The 14,851-nt window shown below is 45.2% G+C and overlaps 1 protein-coding gene across 1 annotated transcript in view; it reads right to left on the bottom strand.

Annotated features, from left to right (window-relative positions):
* Positions 1 to 1,078: 1,078 nt before the first annotated feature.
* The window catches only part of LOC129861836 (transcriptional enhancer factor TEF-3-like), a gene marked incomplete at its 5' end in the record, with an annotated part of 47,633 nt that continues 33,860 nt past the window's right edge, over positions 1,079 to 14,851 (bottom strand). The window contains 3 exon segments of the mRNA XM_055932975.1: positions 1,079 to 1,827; positions 3,544 to 3,696; positions 9,841 to 9,981. Coding sequence (XP_055788950.1) covers positions 1,714 to 1,827; positions 3,544 to 3,696; positions 9,841 to 9,981 — 408 coding nt within the window.

Here is a 14,851-nt window from a genome sequence, read left to right as displayed (position 1 = left end):
GGGGAATGGTATCAAACACATGGGTACTGAAAGTACCCTTTAAGCTTATGGGTGTTCTGAATAAGCCCACCTCTTAAATAATACATTAATGAATTTCCAAACGTAAAAAAACTTACAAAATGACATGTCTTATGTAAGCTTAAATTACAATACATTAAGTATGATCACTTATCTGAGAAGGTACTAAAAATATTGTGAAAATGTGTTTATCTGCGAGTCACCTCCACACTAGTAGGAATTTACACAACTGTCAATAACTTAAAACATCTGATTGGCTTAGAATAAAAATGGGTATTGATACAACAACACGAACTGGTTGAAACATTAAAATAGCAGAAAAAGTCATATTTTTTATTTGAATCCAAATATGGAAGCGGCTCCCGAGTGACGTCTCAGTGCAAGAGGCGTCACTACAATCCCTGGTTCAATTCAAGGCTGTATCACATCCGGTCGTGATTGGGAGTCCCATAGGGCGGCGCACAATTTGCGCAGCGTCGTCTGGGTTTGGCCGTCATTGTAAATAAGAATTTGTTCTTAACTGACTTGCCTAGTTAAATAAAGGTTACGTTTTAAAGCAAAAATATGAATGGGTACGTGGGCTTAATAGTTACACTAACCCCAACACCTCGTCTCAAAAACAACTTAAACTAACATTACCCGAATGTCGATACATTTTAGGTTGGGTAAGTTAGACAAGCGTAATGAGTAACAAACCTGCTCTGTGTAACGTTAGCTTTATCTTTGGTTGAAGAACAATGTCGAGCAGCCTCTGAAAACAACTTCCTCCTGATACTATCGTTTTTTTTTGACTAACCATTACATCTCAGTAGCAGCTGTTGATCTCTCGTTGAGAAAACCCCTCAACTGTATTTTAGACATTTTTAGATAATGCAAGTTTATTAGCTAGCTAGCTGTGTTGTTTTCATCACGTGCTGCATCGGCGACAAAAGCATTTGTATTTATGGATCCCCATTAGCTGCTGCCAAGGCAACTACACAGCTCCTCTTCCTGGGTAAAACATTTGAACTCTCGGTCAGACACAAGTAAACACATTTTGCCACCTGCTGGAGGGGTGTGAGACAAGGTTAGTTCGGCATTTAATTGCATAATTTAAACCAGGTGAATACAATATTTATTTTTCATTTGCCTGTTATTTTCCATTGGGATTCTTTTTCAGTGAAGATGGGTACTGTACATGACATTTACTCATAACACATATTGGCACCAAAAACAACGACATGGATGTGCAGTCTTGGGGTTTATAGTTCTTTTTTTGTCCTCTTGCCCTCTTTTCTTTCTTCTGTGTGCAATATACATTAAAAGTCATTAGGTGTCGCCCATGGACAACCAAACACAATCCCGCTCATGCAGCTGCGTAAAATAAACTAAATCAAACAAGCAAGCACTAGTAAAATGAGATGAAAATCAACTTTCTCATGCATCGTCTTGACGTTTGTCTCCTCTGGTACATATAGATATACCACAATGAAGGTTCCCACCCTGTGCTCCTCACTTTCACATCACACAGTTGTAAAGTTCACTCTAGCTCTCAATCCACCTCCACAGTAGTTTCACTGGGCAAGCAACTCTCCTAGTGCTTATTTGGGTCCTGACAGACAATCATATGGTGCTTGCAGCTTATAGAGGAGATTGTCCAATGTTGGGTTTGTTGTTGATGTTGTGCTATAGTGGTGCTCTGTCCACAGGGCTCTCTCAGTCTTTGACAAGCCTGTAAATATGGTGCTGGGCTCCATGCTCACTAGTAGACACCTCAAAGACATAGGCTATACACAGCAGGGTCTCCAGTGTGTCCCTGTTGGTCACCACCTAAAGAGAGACACACACATTGTCCTGTTATACCACCACTACAACATACTTTCTTTGTGAAGAAATAACAAATCAAATGTTCATTATTCTGCATTCATTTTATTCCCCTAGCCCTGAATGAAAAACCTGTTGCATCATGATCCATAGCATTGATAGAATGTGTGTGTGTGTGTAGCTCAAAGTTAACCTATGTTGCCATGTGGTCTGCTGTGTTGGTTCAATATGATCGTTGTGTCTAGACTCTAGGAAGAATGCAGTTGCCAGTGGAATGGACAGTGTCTTTGAAACATTATGTTTATGACCACTGTTACTATGGTGATACTCTCATTTCCCCCCAACTCCCATTCCAATCACTTCTGCATTGAAAGCTCTTTAAGCAACAATAGGTGGATGACAAGTGAAAAGCTGTCTGGTACAACATTTTAAATGGTTGAGTCTTAATAGATAGTAATATTGTGTGTGTGTGTGTGTGTGTGTATGCAACTACACTCTTTGACCCGTGTACAAATACTCAAACCCTCATGACCCTGCCTAGAGGACACCAACTCACTCCTTAGCACATAGCATCTTTTCCATACAGCAAGCCTGGGATGGCTATCTGCAGTGGCGTAAAGTACTTAAGTCGTTTTTTGGGGTATATGTACTTTACTATTTATATTTTAGACAATTTTTACTCCACCACATTCCTAAAGAAAATAGTGTACTTTTTTACTTCATTTTCCCTCACACCCAAAAGTACATTACATTTAGAATGCTTAGCAGGACAGGGAAAGGGTCCAATTCACACACTTATCAAGAGAACATCCCTGGTCATCCCTACTGCCTCTGATCTGTCAGACTCACTAAACACAAATACTTTGTTTGTAAATGATGTCTGAAGGTTGAAGTATGCCCCTGGCTATCAATCAGTACATAGAAAAAATAAAATTGTGCCGCCTGGTTTGCTTAATATATGGAATTAGAATTTATTCATACACCACGTGAATGGTGTTGTGTGGGCGAGGGGTTTGCTGAGAGTGCACCATGGTGGGGTTATAGTGTGGCCAGGCATAAGCTACGGACAACCAACTTAATTGCATTTTATCGATGGCAATTTGAATGCACAGCCATACCGTGAAGAGATCCTGAGGCCCACTGTCATGCCATTCATCCGCCGACCATCACCTCATGTACACAATTCCTGGAAACTGAAAATGTCCCAGTTCTTCCATTGCCTGCATCCTCACCCGTTGAGCATGTTTGGGATGCTCTGGATAGATTTGTATGACAGTGTATTCCAGTTCCTGACAATATCCAGCAACTTCGCACAGCCATTGAAGAGGGGTGGTACAACATCCCACAGGCCACAATCAACAGCCTGTTCAACTCTATGCGAAGGAGATGTGTCTCACTGCATTTGGAAAATTGTGGTCACACCAGATATTGACTGGTTTTCTGACCCACGCCTTTACCTTAAGGTATCTGTATCTGGGAATACCAAATACTTTTTGACTTTAACTCAAATAATACTTTACTGGGTGACTTTCGCTTTTACTTGAGTCATTTTCTATGAAGGTATCTTTACTTTTACTCAATCATGACATTTGGGTACTTTTTCCATCACTGGGTATCTGTTTCTCTAGATGTCCAGCTATCCCTGTCAAGAAATATTGGAATCCTTATTGTATGAATTATGTATAAAATATTTAAAATGTGCATTTGTGTGTGCTTGTGTACCTGTAGGATGGTGAAGTTCTCCAGTACACTGTTCATCATGTACTTCTCTGGCAGGTGTTTGAGCTTGTGGATGAAGTTGATCATGTATTCACACAGTGGGGACCGGTGGATTCTGAACACATACCGCCCATTCTCAAACCGTGCATACTCCGTCTGGGGAGACAAAATATATCCAAAATATGATTTACAGTACCAGTCAAAAGTTTGGACACACCTACTCATTCAAGGGTTTTAATATATATTTTTAAACTATTTTCTACATTGTAGAATGATAGTGAAGACATCAAAACTATGAAATAACACATATGGAATCAAAATATATTTTATATTTGAGATTCTTCAAAGTAGCCACCCTTTTCATTCTCTCAAACAGTTTCATGAGGTAGTCACCTGGAATGCATTTCCATTAACAGGTGTACCTTGTGAAAAGTTATTTTTGTAGAATTTCTTTCCTTCTTAATGTGTTTTAGCCAACCAGTTGTGTTTTGTGACAAGGGTCAAGAAACCCGAGTAATAGACATTAAACCGGTGAAAGTATGTCCTTTGGGCTGATGAGTCCAAATCTGAGATTTTTGGTTCCATCCGCTGTGTCTTTGTGAGAGACGCAGAGTAGGTGAACGGATGATCTCCCCATGTGTGGTTCCCACCGTGAAGCATGGAGGAGGAGGCGTGATGGTGCTTTGCTTGTGACACTGATTTATTTAGAATTCAAGGCATGCTTAACCAGCATGGCTATCACAGCATTCTGCAGCGATACGCTATCCCATCTGGTTTGCACTTAGTGGGACTATCATTTGTTTTATCAACAGGACAATGGGCCAACACACCTCCAGGCTGTGTAAGGGCTATTTGACCAAGGAGAGTGATCGAGTGCTGCATCAGATGACCTGGCCTCCACAATCACCCGACCTCAACACAATTGAGTTGGACCGCAGAGTGTAGGGAAAGCATCCAGCAAGTGCTCAGCATATGTGGGAACTCCTTCAAGACTGTTGGAAAAACATTCCAGGTGAAGCTGGTTGAGAGAATGCCAAGCGTAAGCAAAGCTGTTATCAAGGCAAAGGGTGCCTACGTTGAAGATTCTCAAATCTAAAATATATTTAGATTTGTTTAACACTTTTTTTGGTTACTACATATGTGCTATTTTAAAGTTTATATGTCTTCACTATTATTCCACAATGTTGATAATGGTAACAACAAAAAAATGATTGAATGAGTATGTGTGTCCAAACTTTTAACTGCTACTGTATGTTTAATATATCATGAGTTGGTCACACTGAAAATACATTTGATTATTTCATAGATGAAATTCAAGGTAATACATGTATAATTTAGCTGATATATGGCAAGATAGCTATAGCATTAAACATATACTGTAGGCAATGGTTACCATAATCAAATGTATGTCCCTGTTGAATATCATTACATTATAGCTAATGGCCCATAGGGCTCTGGTCAAAAGTAGCGCACTACATACATACATAGGGTGCCATTTAATTTTTTTTTTTTTTAAATGTATTTAACCTTTATTTAACCAGGTAGGCCAGTTGAGAACAAGTTCTCATTTACAACTGCGACCTGGCCAAGATAAAGCAAAGCAGTGCGACAAAAACAACATAGTTACACATAAACAAACGTACAGTCAATAACACAATAGAAATATTGGCGCCTCCCTTGGGTTGTGCCGTGGCGGAGATCTTACTCGGCCTTGTCTCAAGACGGTAAGTTAGTGGTTGAAGATATCCCTCTAGTGGTGTGGGGGCTGTGCTTTATGTGTTGGGGGGCTAGGGTCAGTCTGTTATATCTGGAGTATTTCTCCTGTCTTATCCGGTGTCCTGTGTGAATTTAAGTGTGCTCTCTAATTCTCTCTTTCTTTCTCTCGCTCGGAGAACTTGAGCCCTAGGACCATGCCTCAGGACTACCTGGCCTGATGACTCCTTGCTGTCCCCAGTCATAGCCGACTGAATGATCGGCTATGAAAAGCCAACTGACATTTACTCCTGTTGCACCCTCGACAACTACTGTGATTATTATTATTTGACCCTGCTGGTCATCTATGAACATTTGAACATCTTGGCCATGTTCTGTTATAATTTCCACCCTGGACAGCCAGAAGAGGACTGGCCACCCCTCATAGCCTGGTTCCTCTCGGGGTTTCTTCCTAGGTTTTGGCCTTTCTAGGGAGTTTTTCCTTGCCACCGTGCTTATACACCTGCATTGCTTGCTGTTTGGGGTTTTAGGCTGGGTTTCTGTACAGCACTTTGTGACATCAGCTGATGTAAGAAGAGCTTTATAAATACATTTGATTAATTGTTCGATGTACAGTGTGTGCAAATGTAGAAGAGTAGGGAGGTAAGGCAATAAATAGGCCATGGAAGCGAAATAATTACAATTTAGCATTAACACTGGAGTGATAGATGTGCAAGTAGAGATACTGGGATGCAAGAGGATAAGTAACAATATGGGGATGAGGTAGCTGGGTATGCTATTTACAGATTGGATGTGTACAGGTACAGTGATCGGTAAGCTGCTCTGACAGCTGATGCTTAAAGTTAGAGAGGGAGATAAGATTCCAGCTTCAGTGATTTTTGCAATTAGTTCCAGTCATTGGCAGCAGAGAACTGTAAGGAAAGGCGGCCAAAGGAAGTGTTGGCTTTGGGAGTGACCAGTGAAATATACCTGCTGGAGCGCGTGCTACGGGGGGGGGGGGGGGTGTTGCTATGGTGACCAGTGAGCTGAGATAAGGTGGGACTTTACCTAGCATAGACTTATAGATGACCTGGAGCCAGAGGGTTTGGCAACGAATATGAAGCGAGGGCCAGCCAACGAGAGCGTACAGGTTGCAGTGGTGGGTAGTATATGGGGCTTTGGTGACAAAACGGATAGCACTGTGATAGACTACATCCAATTTGCTGAGTAGAGTGTTGGAGGCTATTTTGTAAATTACATCACCGAAGTCAAGGATCGGCAGGATAGTCAGTTTTACGAGGGTATGTTTGGCAGTATGAGTGAAGGAGGCTGTGTTGCGAAATAGGAAGCCGAGAGTAGTCCAGAGTAGTGATGCTAGTCCGGCGGGAGGGTGCGGGCAGCAATCGGTTGAAGAGCATGCATTTGGTTTTACTTGCATTTAAAAGCAGTTGGAGGCCACGGAAGGAGTGTTGTATGGCATTGAAGCTCATTTGGAGGTTTGTTAGCACAGTGTCCAAAGAAGGGTCAGAAGTATACAGAATGGTGTCGTCTGCGTAGAGGTGGATCAGAGAATCACCAGCAGCAAGAGCGACATCATTGATGTATACAGAGAAAAGAGTCGGCCCGAGAATTGAACCCTATGGCAACCCCACAGAGACTGCCAGAGGTCCAGACAACAGGCCCTCTGATTTGACACACTGAACTCTATCTGAGAAGTAGTTGGCGAACCAGGCGAGGCAGTCATTTGAGAAGCCAAGGCTATTGAGTCTGCCAATAAGAATGCGGTGATTGACAGAGTCGAAAGCCTTGGCCAGGTCGATGAAGACGGCTGCACAGTACTGTCTTTTATCTATGGCGATTAGGATATCGTTTAGGACTTTGAGCGTGGCTGAGGTGCACCCATGATCAGCTCGGAAACCAGATTGCATAGTGGAGAAGGTACGGTGGGATTCGAAATGGTCGGTGATCTGTTTATTAACTTGGCTTTCAAGCAGGGCAGGACGGATATAGGTCTATAATAGTTTGGGTCTAGAGTGTCTCCCCCTTTGAAGAGGGGGATGACCGCGGCAGCTTTCCAATCTTTGGGGATCTCAGACGATACAAAATATAGGTTTAATAGGCTAGTTATAGGGGTTGCAACAATTTCGGCAGATCATTTTGGAATGAGAGGGTCCAGATTGTCTAGCCCAGCTGATTTGTAGGGATCCAGATTTCGCAGCTCTTTCAGAACATCAGCTGTCTGGATTTGGGTGAAGGAGAAGTGGGGGGGGGGGGGGGGCTTGGGCAAGTTGCTGCAGGGGTTGCAGAGATGTTGGACGGGGTAGGGGTAGCCAGGTGGGAAGCATGGCCAGCCGTAAAAAAACTCTTATTGAAATGATCGATTGTCGTGGATTTATCGGTGGTGACAATGTTTCCTAGCCTCAGTGCAGTGGGCAGCTGGGAGGAGGTGCTCTTATTCTCCATGGACTTTACAGTGTCCCAAAACTTTTGGGAATTAGTGCTACAGGATGCAAATTTCTGTTTGAAAAAGCTAGCCTTAGCTTTCCTAACTGACTGAGTATATTGGTTCCTGACTTCCCTGAAAAGTTGCATATCGTGAGGGCTATTCAATGCTAATGCAGAATGCCACAGGATGTTTTTGTGCTGGTCAAGGGCAGTCAAGTCTGGGGTGAACCAAGGGCTATATCTGTTCTTAGTTTTACATTTTTTGAATGGGGTATGCTTATTTAAGATGGCGAGGAAAGCACTTTTAAAGAGCAACCAGGCATCCTCTACTGACGGGATGGGGTCAATATCCTTCCAGAATACCCGGCCCAGGTCGATTAGAAAGGTCTGCTCTCTGAAGTGATTTAGGGAGCATTTGACAGATATGAGGGGTGGTCGTTTGACCACGGACCCATTACGAACGCAGGCAATGAGGCAATGATCGCTGAGATCATTGAAGACAGCAGAGGTGTATTTATAGGGCAAGTTGGATCATGATGATATAATAGAGGGTGGCCATGGTTATGGATTTAGGGTTGTACCTGGTAGGTTCCTTGGGACGTGACCTGTGAGTCAGGGTGAGGAGTGTAAGTGGTGTCTTGTGAATTGTGTGGCCGTCTGTTCTAGACCACAGATTGTTGAGTAGTGAGTTGAATCCTTCCCAACCACTGGTTGGGTTATTCATTTATTCTCAGATTGATAATCATTACGTTCACGAACAGTCATGATCTCAAATGTTGAGATCGCAGGTCTAAAACATTTATTTTCATGCCAATCCTGGAGTCTACATAAAACTTGGTTGGTTGACCATCTCAAAATAATCCATATCAATTTCTGTTTATTTATGTACTGTAAACCTACATGTATGCCTGTCTTTATCTACACATCTATGGAATGTATTTTGTACTGTATATGCATATTGTATGTATACTAGGCTTGGGCGATATACCGTTTATACCTGGGTATTTCGAAATACCGATATGATTTTCAATACAGCAAAAAAATAAACGGTATTCAAAATCATTCCATCGGTATTTCAGGGGTGGGTGCTACGCCACTGCTTATAACTAACTATAAGTTAAGTATAACTATATGTGTGTGTGCATGTGTGTAGGGAGGTACTGTGTACAGTATGGAGGGCAGGAAGGTCTGAGCCTCTGTCTGTAGACAGCCACTGCTTAGGTTAAGTATAACTATAAGAACTCTAAGATGTGTCAAATAAATGATATGCAGCTCAGGCCTCCAGCTATGCATTTGGTTTGCTAACTTACTAAGTGGTTAGATGTCAAGATCAAGCTTCTTGGTTACAGCAGAGACATTCAATCCCCTCCTGGATCAAGATCCCTGTTTCCTTCATAGTTTTGTACGTAACATAAAAAAGAATATAAAAATACGTTTAAAAGCGGCACTTGTGTGGACTTCCGGTAATACCTTATTCCCCGGTATGGTATAGAAACGGTGTGACAATAAGAATATCTGGATACCACCAAACCCGAACGTAAACAGTATGTAGTGTGTACTAAACATTAGGAACACCCATGCTCTTTCCATGACAGACTGACTAGGTGAATCCAGGTGAACGCTATGATCCCTTATTTATGTCACTTGTTAAATCCACTTCAAATAAGTGTAGATGAAGGGGAGGAGACAGCTTAAAGAAGGATTTTTAAGCCTTGAGACAATTGAGACATGGATTGTGTATGTGTGCCATTCAGAGGGTGAATGAGCAAGACAGAATATTGAAGTGCCTTTGAACGGGGTATGGTAGTAGGTGCCAGGCGCACCTATTTGAGTTTGTCAAGAACTGCAACGCTGCTGGGTTTTTGACACTCAACAGTGTCCCATGTGTATCAAGAATGGGACACCACCCAAAGGACATCCAGCCAGCTAAACACAACTGTGGGACGCACTGGCGTCAACATGGGCCAGCATCCCTGTGGAATGCTTTCGACACCTTGTAGAGTCCATACCCTGACAAAATGAGGCTGTTCTGAACGCAAAAGGGGGGTGCAACTCAATTATTTGGAAGGTGTTCCTAATGTTTTGTACACTCAGTGTATACTGTATGTATATTTACTAGATCTCTACTCATGGACCTGGAACAATCCGTTGTTTCTCGCTCACCTCTACTTTCTCCACCACCTGCTTTCCGAAGGAGCAGACCTTGGTGGAGGAGGTGATGATCATGTTCTCAGAGCTCTCGTACTGACTGGACACGCCGTAGAAGAAACTGCTGTCGTCCTGCAGGTTGGCACTCAGATCAGCCTGCAGAGAGAATGGAACCACACACCCAGTCAACAACAACAGATCAGCCTGCACAGAGAGAATGGAACCACACACCCAGTCAACAACAACAGATCAGCCTGCACAGAGAGAATGGAACCACACACCCAGTCAACAACAATAGATCAGCCTGCACAGAGAGAATGGAACCACACACCCAGTCAACAACAACAGATCAGCCTGCACAGAGAGAATGGAACCACACACCCAGTCAACAACAACAGATCAGCCTGCACAGAGAGAATGGAACCACACACCCAGTCAACAACAACAGATCAGCCTGCACAGAGAGAATGGAACCACACACCCAGTCAACAACAACAGATCAGCCTGCAGAGAGAATGGAACCACACACCCAGTCAACAACAACAGATCAGCCTGCACAGAGAGAATGGAACCACACACCCAGTCAACAACAACAGATCAGCCTGCACAGAGAGAATGGAACCACACACCCAGTCAACAACAATAGATCAGCCTGCACAGAGAGAATGGAACCACACACCCAGTCAACAACAGATCAGCCTGCACAGAGAGAATGGAACCACACACCCAGTCAACAACAACAGATCAGCCTGCACAGAGAGAATGGAACCACACACCCAGTCAACAACAACAGATCAGCCTGCACAGAGAGAATGGAACCACACACCCAGTCAACAACAACAGATCAGCCTGCAGAGAGAGGAACCACACACCCAGTCAACAACAACAGATCAGCCTGCAGAGAGAGAATGGAACCACACACCCAGGCAACAACAACAGATCAGCCTGCAGAGAGAGAATGGAACCACACACCCAGTCAACAACAACAGATCAGCCTGCAGAGAGAGAATGGAACCACACACCCAGTCAACAACAACAGATCAGCCTGCACAGAGAGAATGGAACCACACACCCAGTCAACAACAACAGATCAGCCTGCACAGAGAGAGGAACCACACACCCAGTCAACAACAACAGATCAGCCTGCAGAGAGAGAATGGAACCACACACCCAGTCAACAACAACAGATCAGCCTGCACAGAGAGAATGGAACCATACACCCAGTCAACAACAACAGATCAGCCTGCACAGAGAGAATGGAACCACACACCCAGTCAACAACAACAGATCAGCCTGCAGAGAGAGGAACCACACACCCAGTCAACAACAACAGATCAGCCTGCAGAGAGAGAATGGAACCACACACCCAGTTAACAACAACAGATCAGCCTGCACAGAGAGAATGGAACCACACACCCAGTCAACAACAACAGATCAGCCTGCACAGAGAGAGGAACCACACACCCAGTCAACAACAACAGATCAGCCTGCAGAGAGAGAATGGAACCACACACCCAGTCAACAACAACAGATCAGCCTGCACAGAGAGAGGAACCACACACCCAGTCAACAACAACAGATCAGCCTGCACAGAGAGAGGAACCACACACCCAGTCAACAACAACAGATCAGCCTGCACAGAGAGAGGAACCACACACCCAGTCAACAACAACAGATCAGCCTGCAGAGAGAATGGAACCACACACCCAGTCAACAACAACAGATCAGCCTGCAGAGAGAATGGAACCACACACCCAGTCAACAACAACAGATCAGCCTGCAGAGAGAGAATGGAACCACACACCCAGTCAACAACAACAGATCAGCCTGCCGAGAGAGAATGGAACCACACACCCAGTCAACAACAACAGATCAGCCTGCAGAGAGAGAATGGAACCACACACCCAGTCAACAACAACAGATGAGCCTGCACAGAGAGAGGAACCACACACCCAGTCAACAGCAACAGATCAGCCTGCAGAGAGAATGGAACCACACACCCAGTCAACAACAACAGATCAGCCTGCACAGAGAGAGGAACCACACACCCAGTCAACAACAACAGATCAGCCTGCAGAGAGAGAATGGAACCACACACCCAGTCAACAACAACAGATCAGCCTGCACAGAGAGAGGAACCACACACCCAGTCAACAACAACAGATAAGCCTGCAGAGAGAGGATGGAACCACACACCCAGTCAACAACAACAGATCAGCCTGCAGAGAGAGAATGGAACCACACACCCAGTCAACAACAACAGATCAGCCTGCAGGGAGAGGAACCACACACCCAGTCAACAACAACAGATCAGCCTGCAGAGAGAGGATGGAACCACACACCCAGTCAACAACAACAGATCAGCCTGCAGAGAGAGGAACCACACACCCAGTCAACAACAACAGATCAGCCTGCAGAGAGAGGAACCACACACCCAGTCAACAACAACAGATCAGCCTGCAGAGAGAGGAACCACACACCCAGTCAACAACAACAGATCAGCCTGCACAGAGAGAGGAACCACACACCCAGTCAACAACAACAGATCAGCCTGCAGAGAGAATGGAACCACACACCCATTCAACAACAACAGATCAGCCTGCAGAGAGAGGAACCACACACCCAATCAACAACAACAGATCAGCCTGCACAGAGAGAATGGAACACACACCCAGTCAACAACAACAGATCAGCCTGCAGAGAGAGGAACCACACACCCAGTCAACAACAACAGATCAGCCTGCAGAGAGAGAATGGAACCACACACCCAGGCAACAACAACAGATCAGCCTGCAGAGAGAATGGAACCACACACCCAGTCAACAACAACAGATCAGCCTGCAGAGAGAGGAACCACACACCCAGTCAACAACAACAGACCAGCCTGCACAGAGAGAATGGAACCACACACCCAGTCAACAGCAACAGATCAGCCTGCAGAGAGAGAATGGAACCACACACCCAGTCAACAACAACAGATCAGCCTGCCGAGAGAGAATGGAACCACACACCCAGTCAACAGCAACAGATCAGCCTGCAGAGAGAATGGAACCACACACCCAGTCAACAACAACAGATCAGCCTGCAGGGAGAGGAACCACACACCCAGGCAACAACAACAGATCAGCCTGCAGAGAGAGGAACCACACACCCAGTCAACAACAACAGATCAGCCTGCAGAGAGAGAATGGAACCACACACCCAGTTAACAACAACAGATCAGCCTGCACAGAGAGAATGGAACCACACACCCAGTCAACAACAACAGATCAGCCTGCACAGAGAGAGGAACCACACACCCAGTCAACAACAACAGATCAGCCTGCACAGAGAGAGGAACCACACACCCAGTCAACAACAACAGATCAGCCTCCACAGAGAGAATGGAACCACACACCCAGTCAACAACAACAGATCAGCCTGCAGAGAGAATGGAACCACACACCCAGTCAACAACAACAGATCAGCCTGCAGAGAGAATGGAACCACACACCCAGTCAACAGCAACAGATCAGCCTGCAGAGAGAGAATGGAACCACACACCCAGTCAACAACAACAGATCAGCCTGCCGAGAGAGAATGGAACCACACACCCAGTCAACAACAACAGATCAGCCTGCAGAGAGAGAATGGAACCACACACCCAGTCAACAACAACAGATGAGCCTGCACAGAGAGAGGAACCACACACCCAGTCAACAGCAACAGATCAGCCTGCAGAGAGAATGGAACCACACACCCAGTCAACAACAACAGATCAGCCTGCACAGAGAGAGGAACCACACACCCAGTCAACAACAACAGATCAGCCTGCAGAGAGAGAATGGAACCACACACCCAGTCAACAACAACAGATCAGCCTGCACAGAGAGAGGAACCACACACCCAGTCAACAACAACAGATAAGCCTGCAGAGAGAGGATGGAACCACACACCCAGTCAACAACAACAGATCAGCCTGCAGAGAGAGAATGGAACCACACACCCAGTCAACAACAACAGATCAGCCTGCAGAGAGAGGATGGAACCACACACCCAGTCAACAACAACAGATCAGCCTGCACAGAGAGAATGGAACCACACACCCAGTCAACAACAACAGATCAGCCTGCAGAGAGAGAATGGAACCACACACCCAGTCAACAACAACAGATCAGCCTGCAGAGAGAGGAACCACACACCCAGTCAACAACAATAGATCAGCCTGCAGAGAGAGAATGGAACCACACACCCAGTCAACAACAACAGATCAGCCTGCACAGAGAGAGGAACCACACACCCAGTCAACAACAACAGATCAGCCTGCAGAGAGAATGGAACCACACACCCAGTCAACAACAACAGATCAGCCTGCAGAGAGAGGAACCACACACCCAATCAATAACAACAGATCAGCCTGCACAGAGAGAATGGAACCACACACACAGTCAACAACAACAGATCAGCCTGCACAGAGAGAATGGAACCACACACCCAGTCAACAACAACAGATCAGCCTGCACAGAGAGAATGGAACCACACACCCAGTCAACAACAACAGATCAGCCTGCAGAGAGAGGAACCATACACCCAGTCAACAACAACAGATCAGCCTGCAGAGAGAGAATGGAACCACACACCCAGGCAACAACAACAGATCAGCCTGCAGAGAGAGGAACCACACACCCAATCAACAACAACAGATCAGCCTGCACAGAGAGAATGGAACCACACACCCAGTCAACAACAACAGATCAGCCTGCACAGAGAGAATGGAACCACACACCCAGTCAACAACAACAGATCAGCCTGCACAGAGAGAATGGAACCACACACCCAGTCAACAACAACAGATCAGCCTGCAGAGAGAGGAACCACACACCCAGTCAACAACAACAGATCAGCCTGCAGAGAGAGAATGGAACCACACACCCAGGCAACAACAACAGATCAGCCTGCAGAGAGAATGGAACCACACACCCAGTCAACAACAACAGATCAGCCTGCAGAGAGAGGAACCACACACCCAGTCAACAACAACAGACCA

This window comes from Salvelinus fontinalis, chromosome 9 (assembly GCF_029448725.1).
Source record: "Salvelinus fontinalis isolate EN_2023a chromosome 9, ASM2944872v1, whole genome shotgun sequence".
In the NCBI taxonomy this organism is placed as follows: Eukaryota; Metazoa; Chordata; class Actinopteri; order Salmoniformes; family Salmonidae; genus Salvelinus; species Salvelinus fontinalis.
Note: the sequence above shows the minus strand (reverse complement) of the source record. Positions and strands in the feature narration are given on the sequence as shown.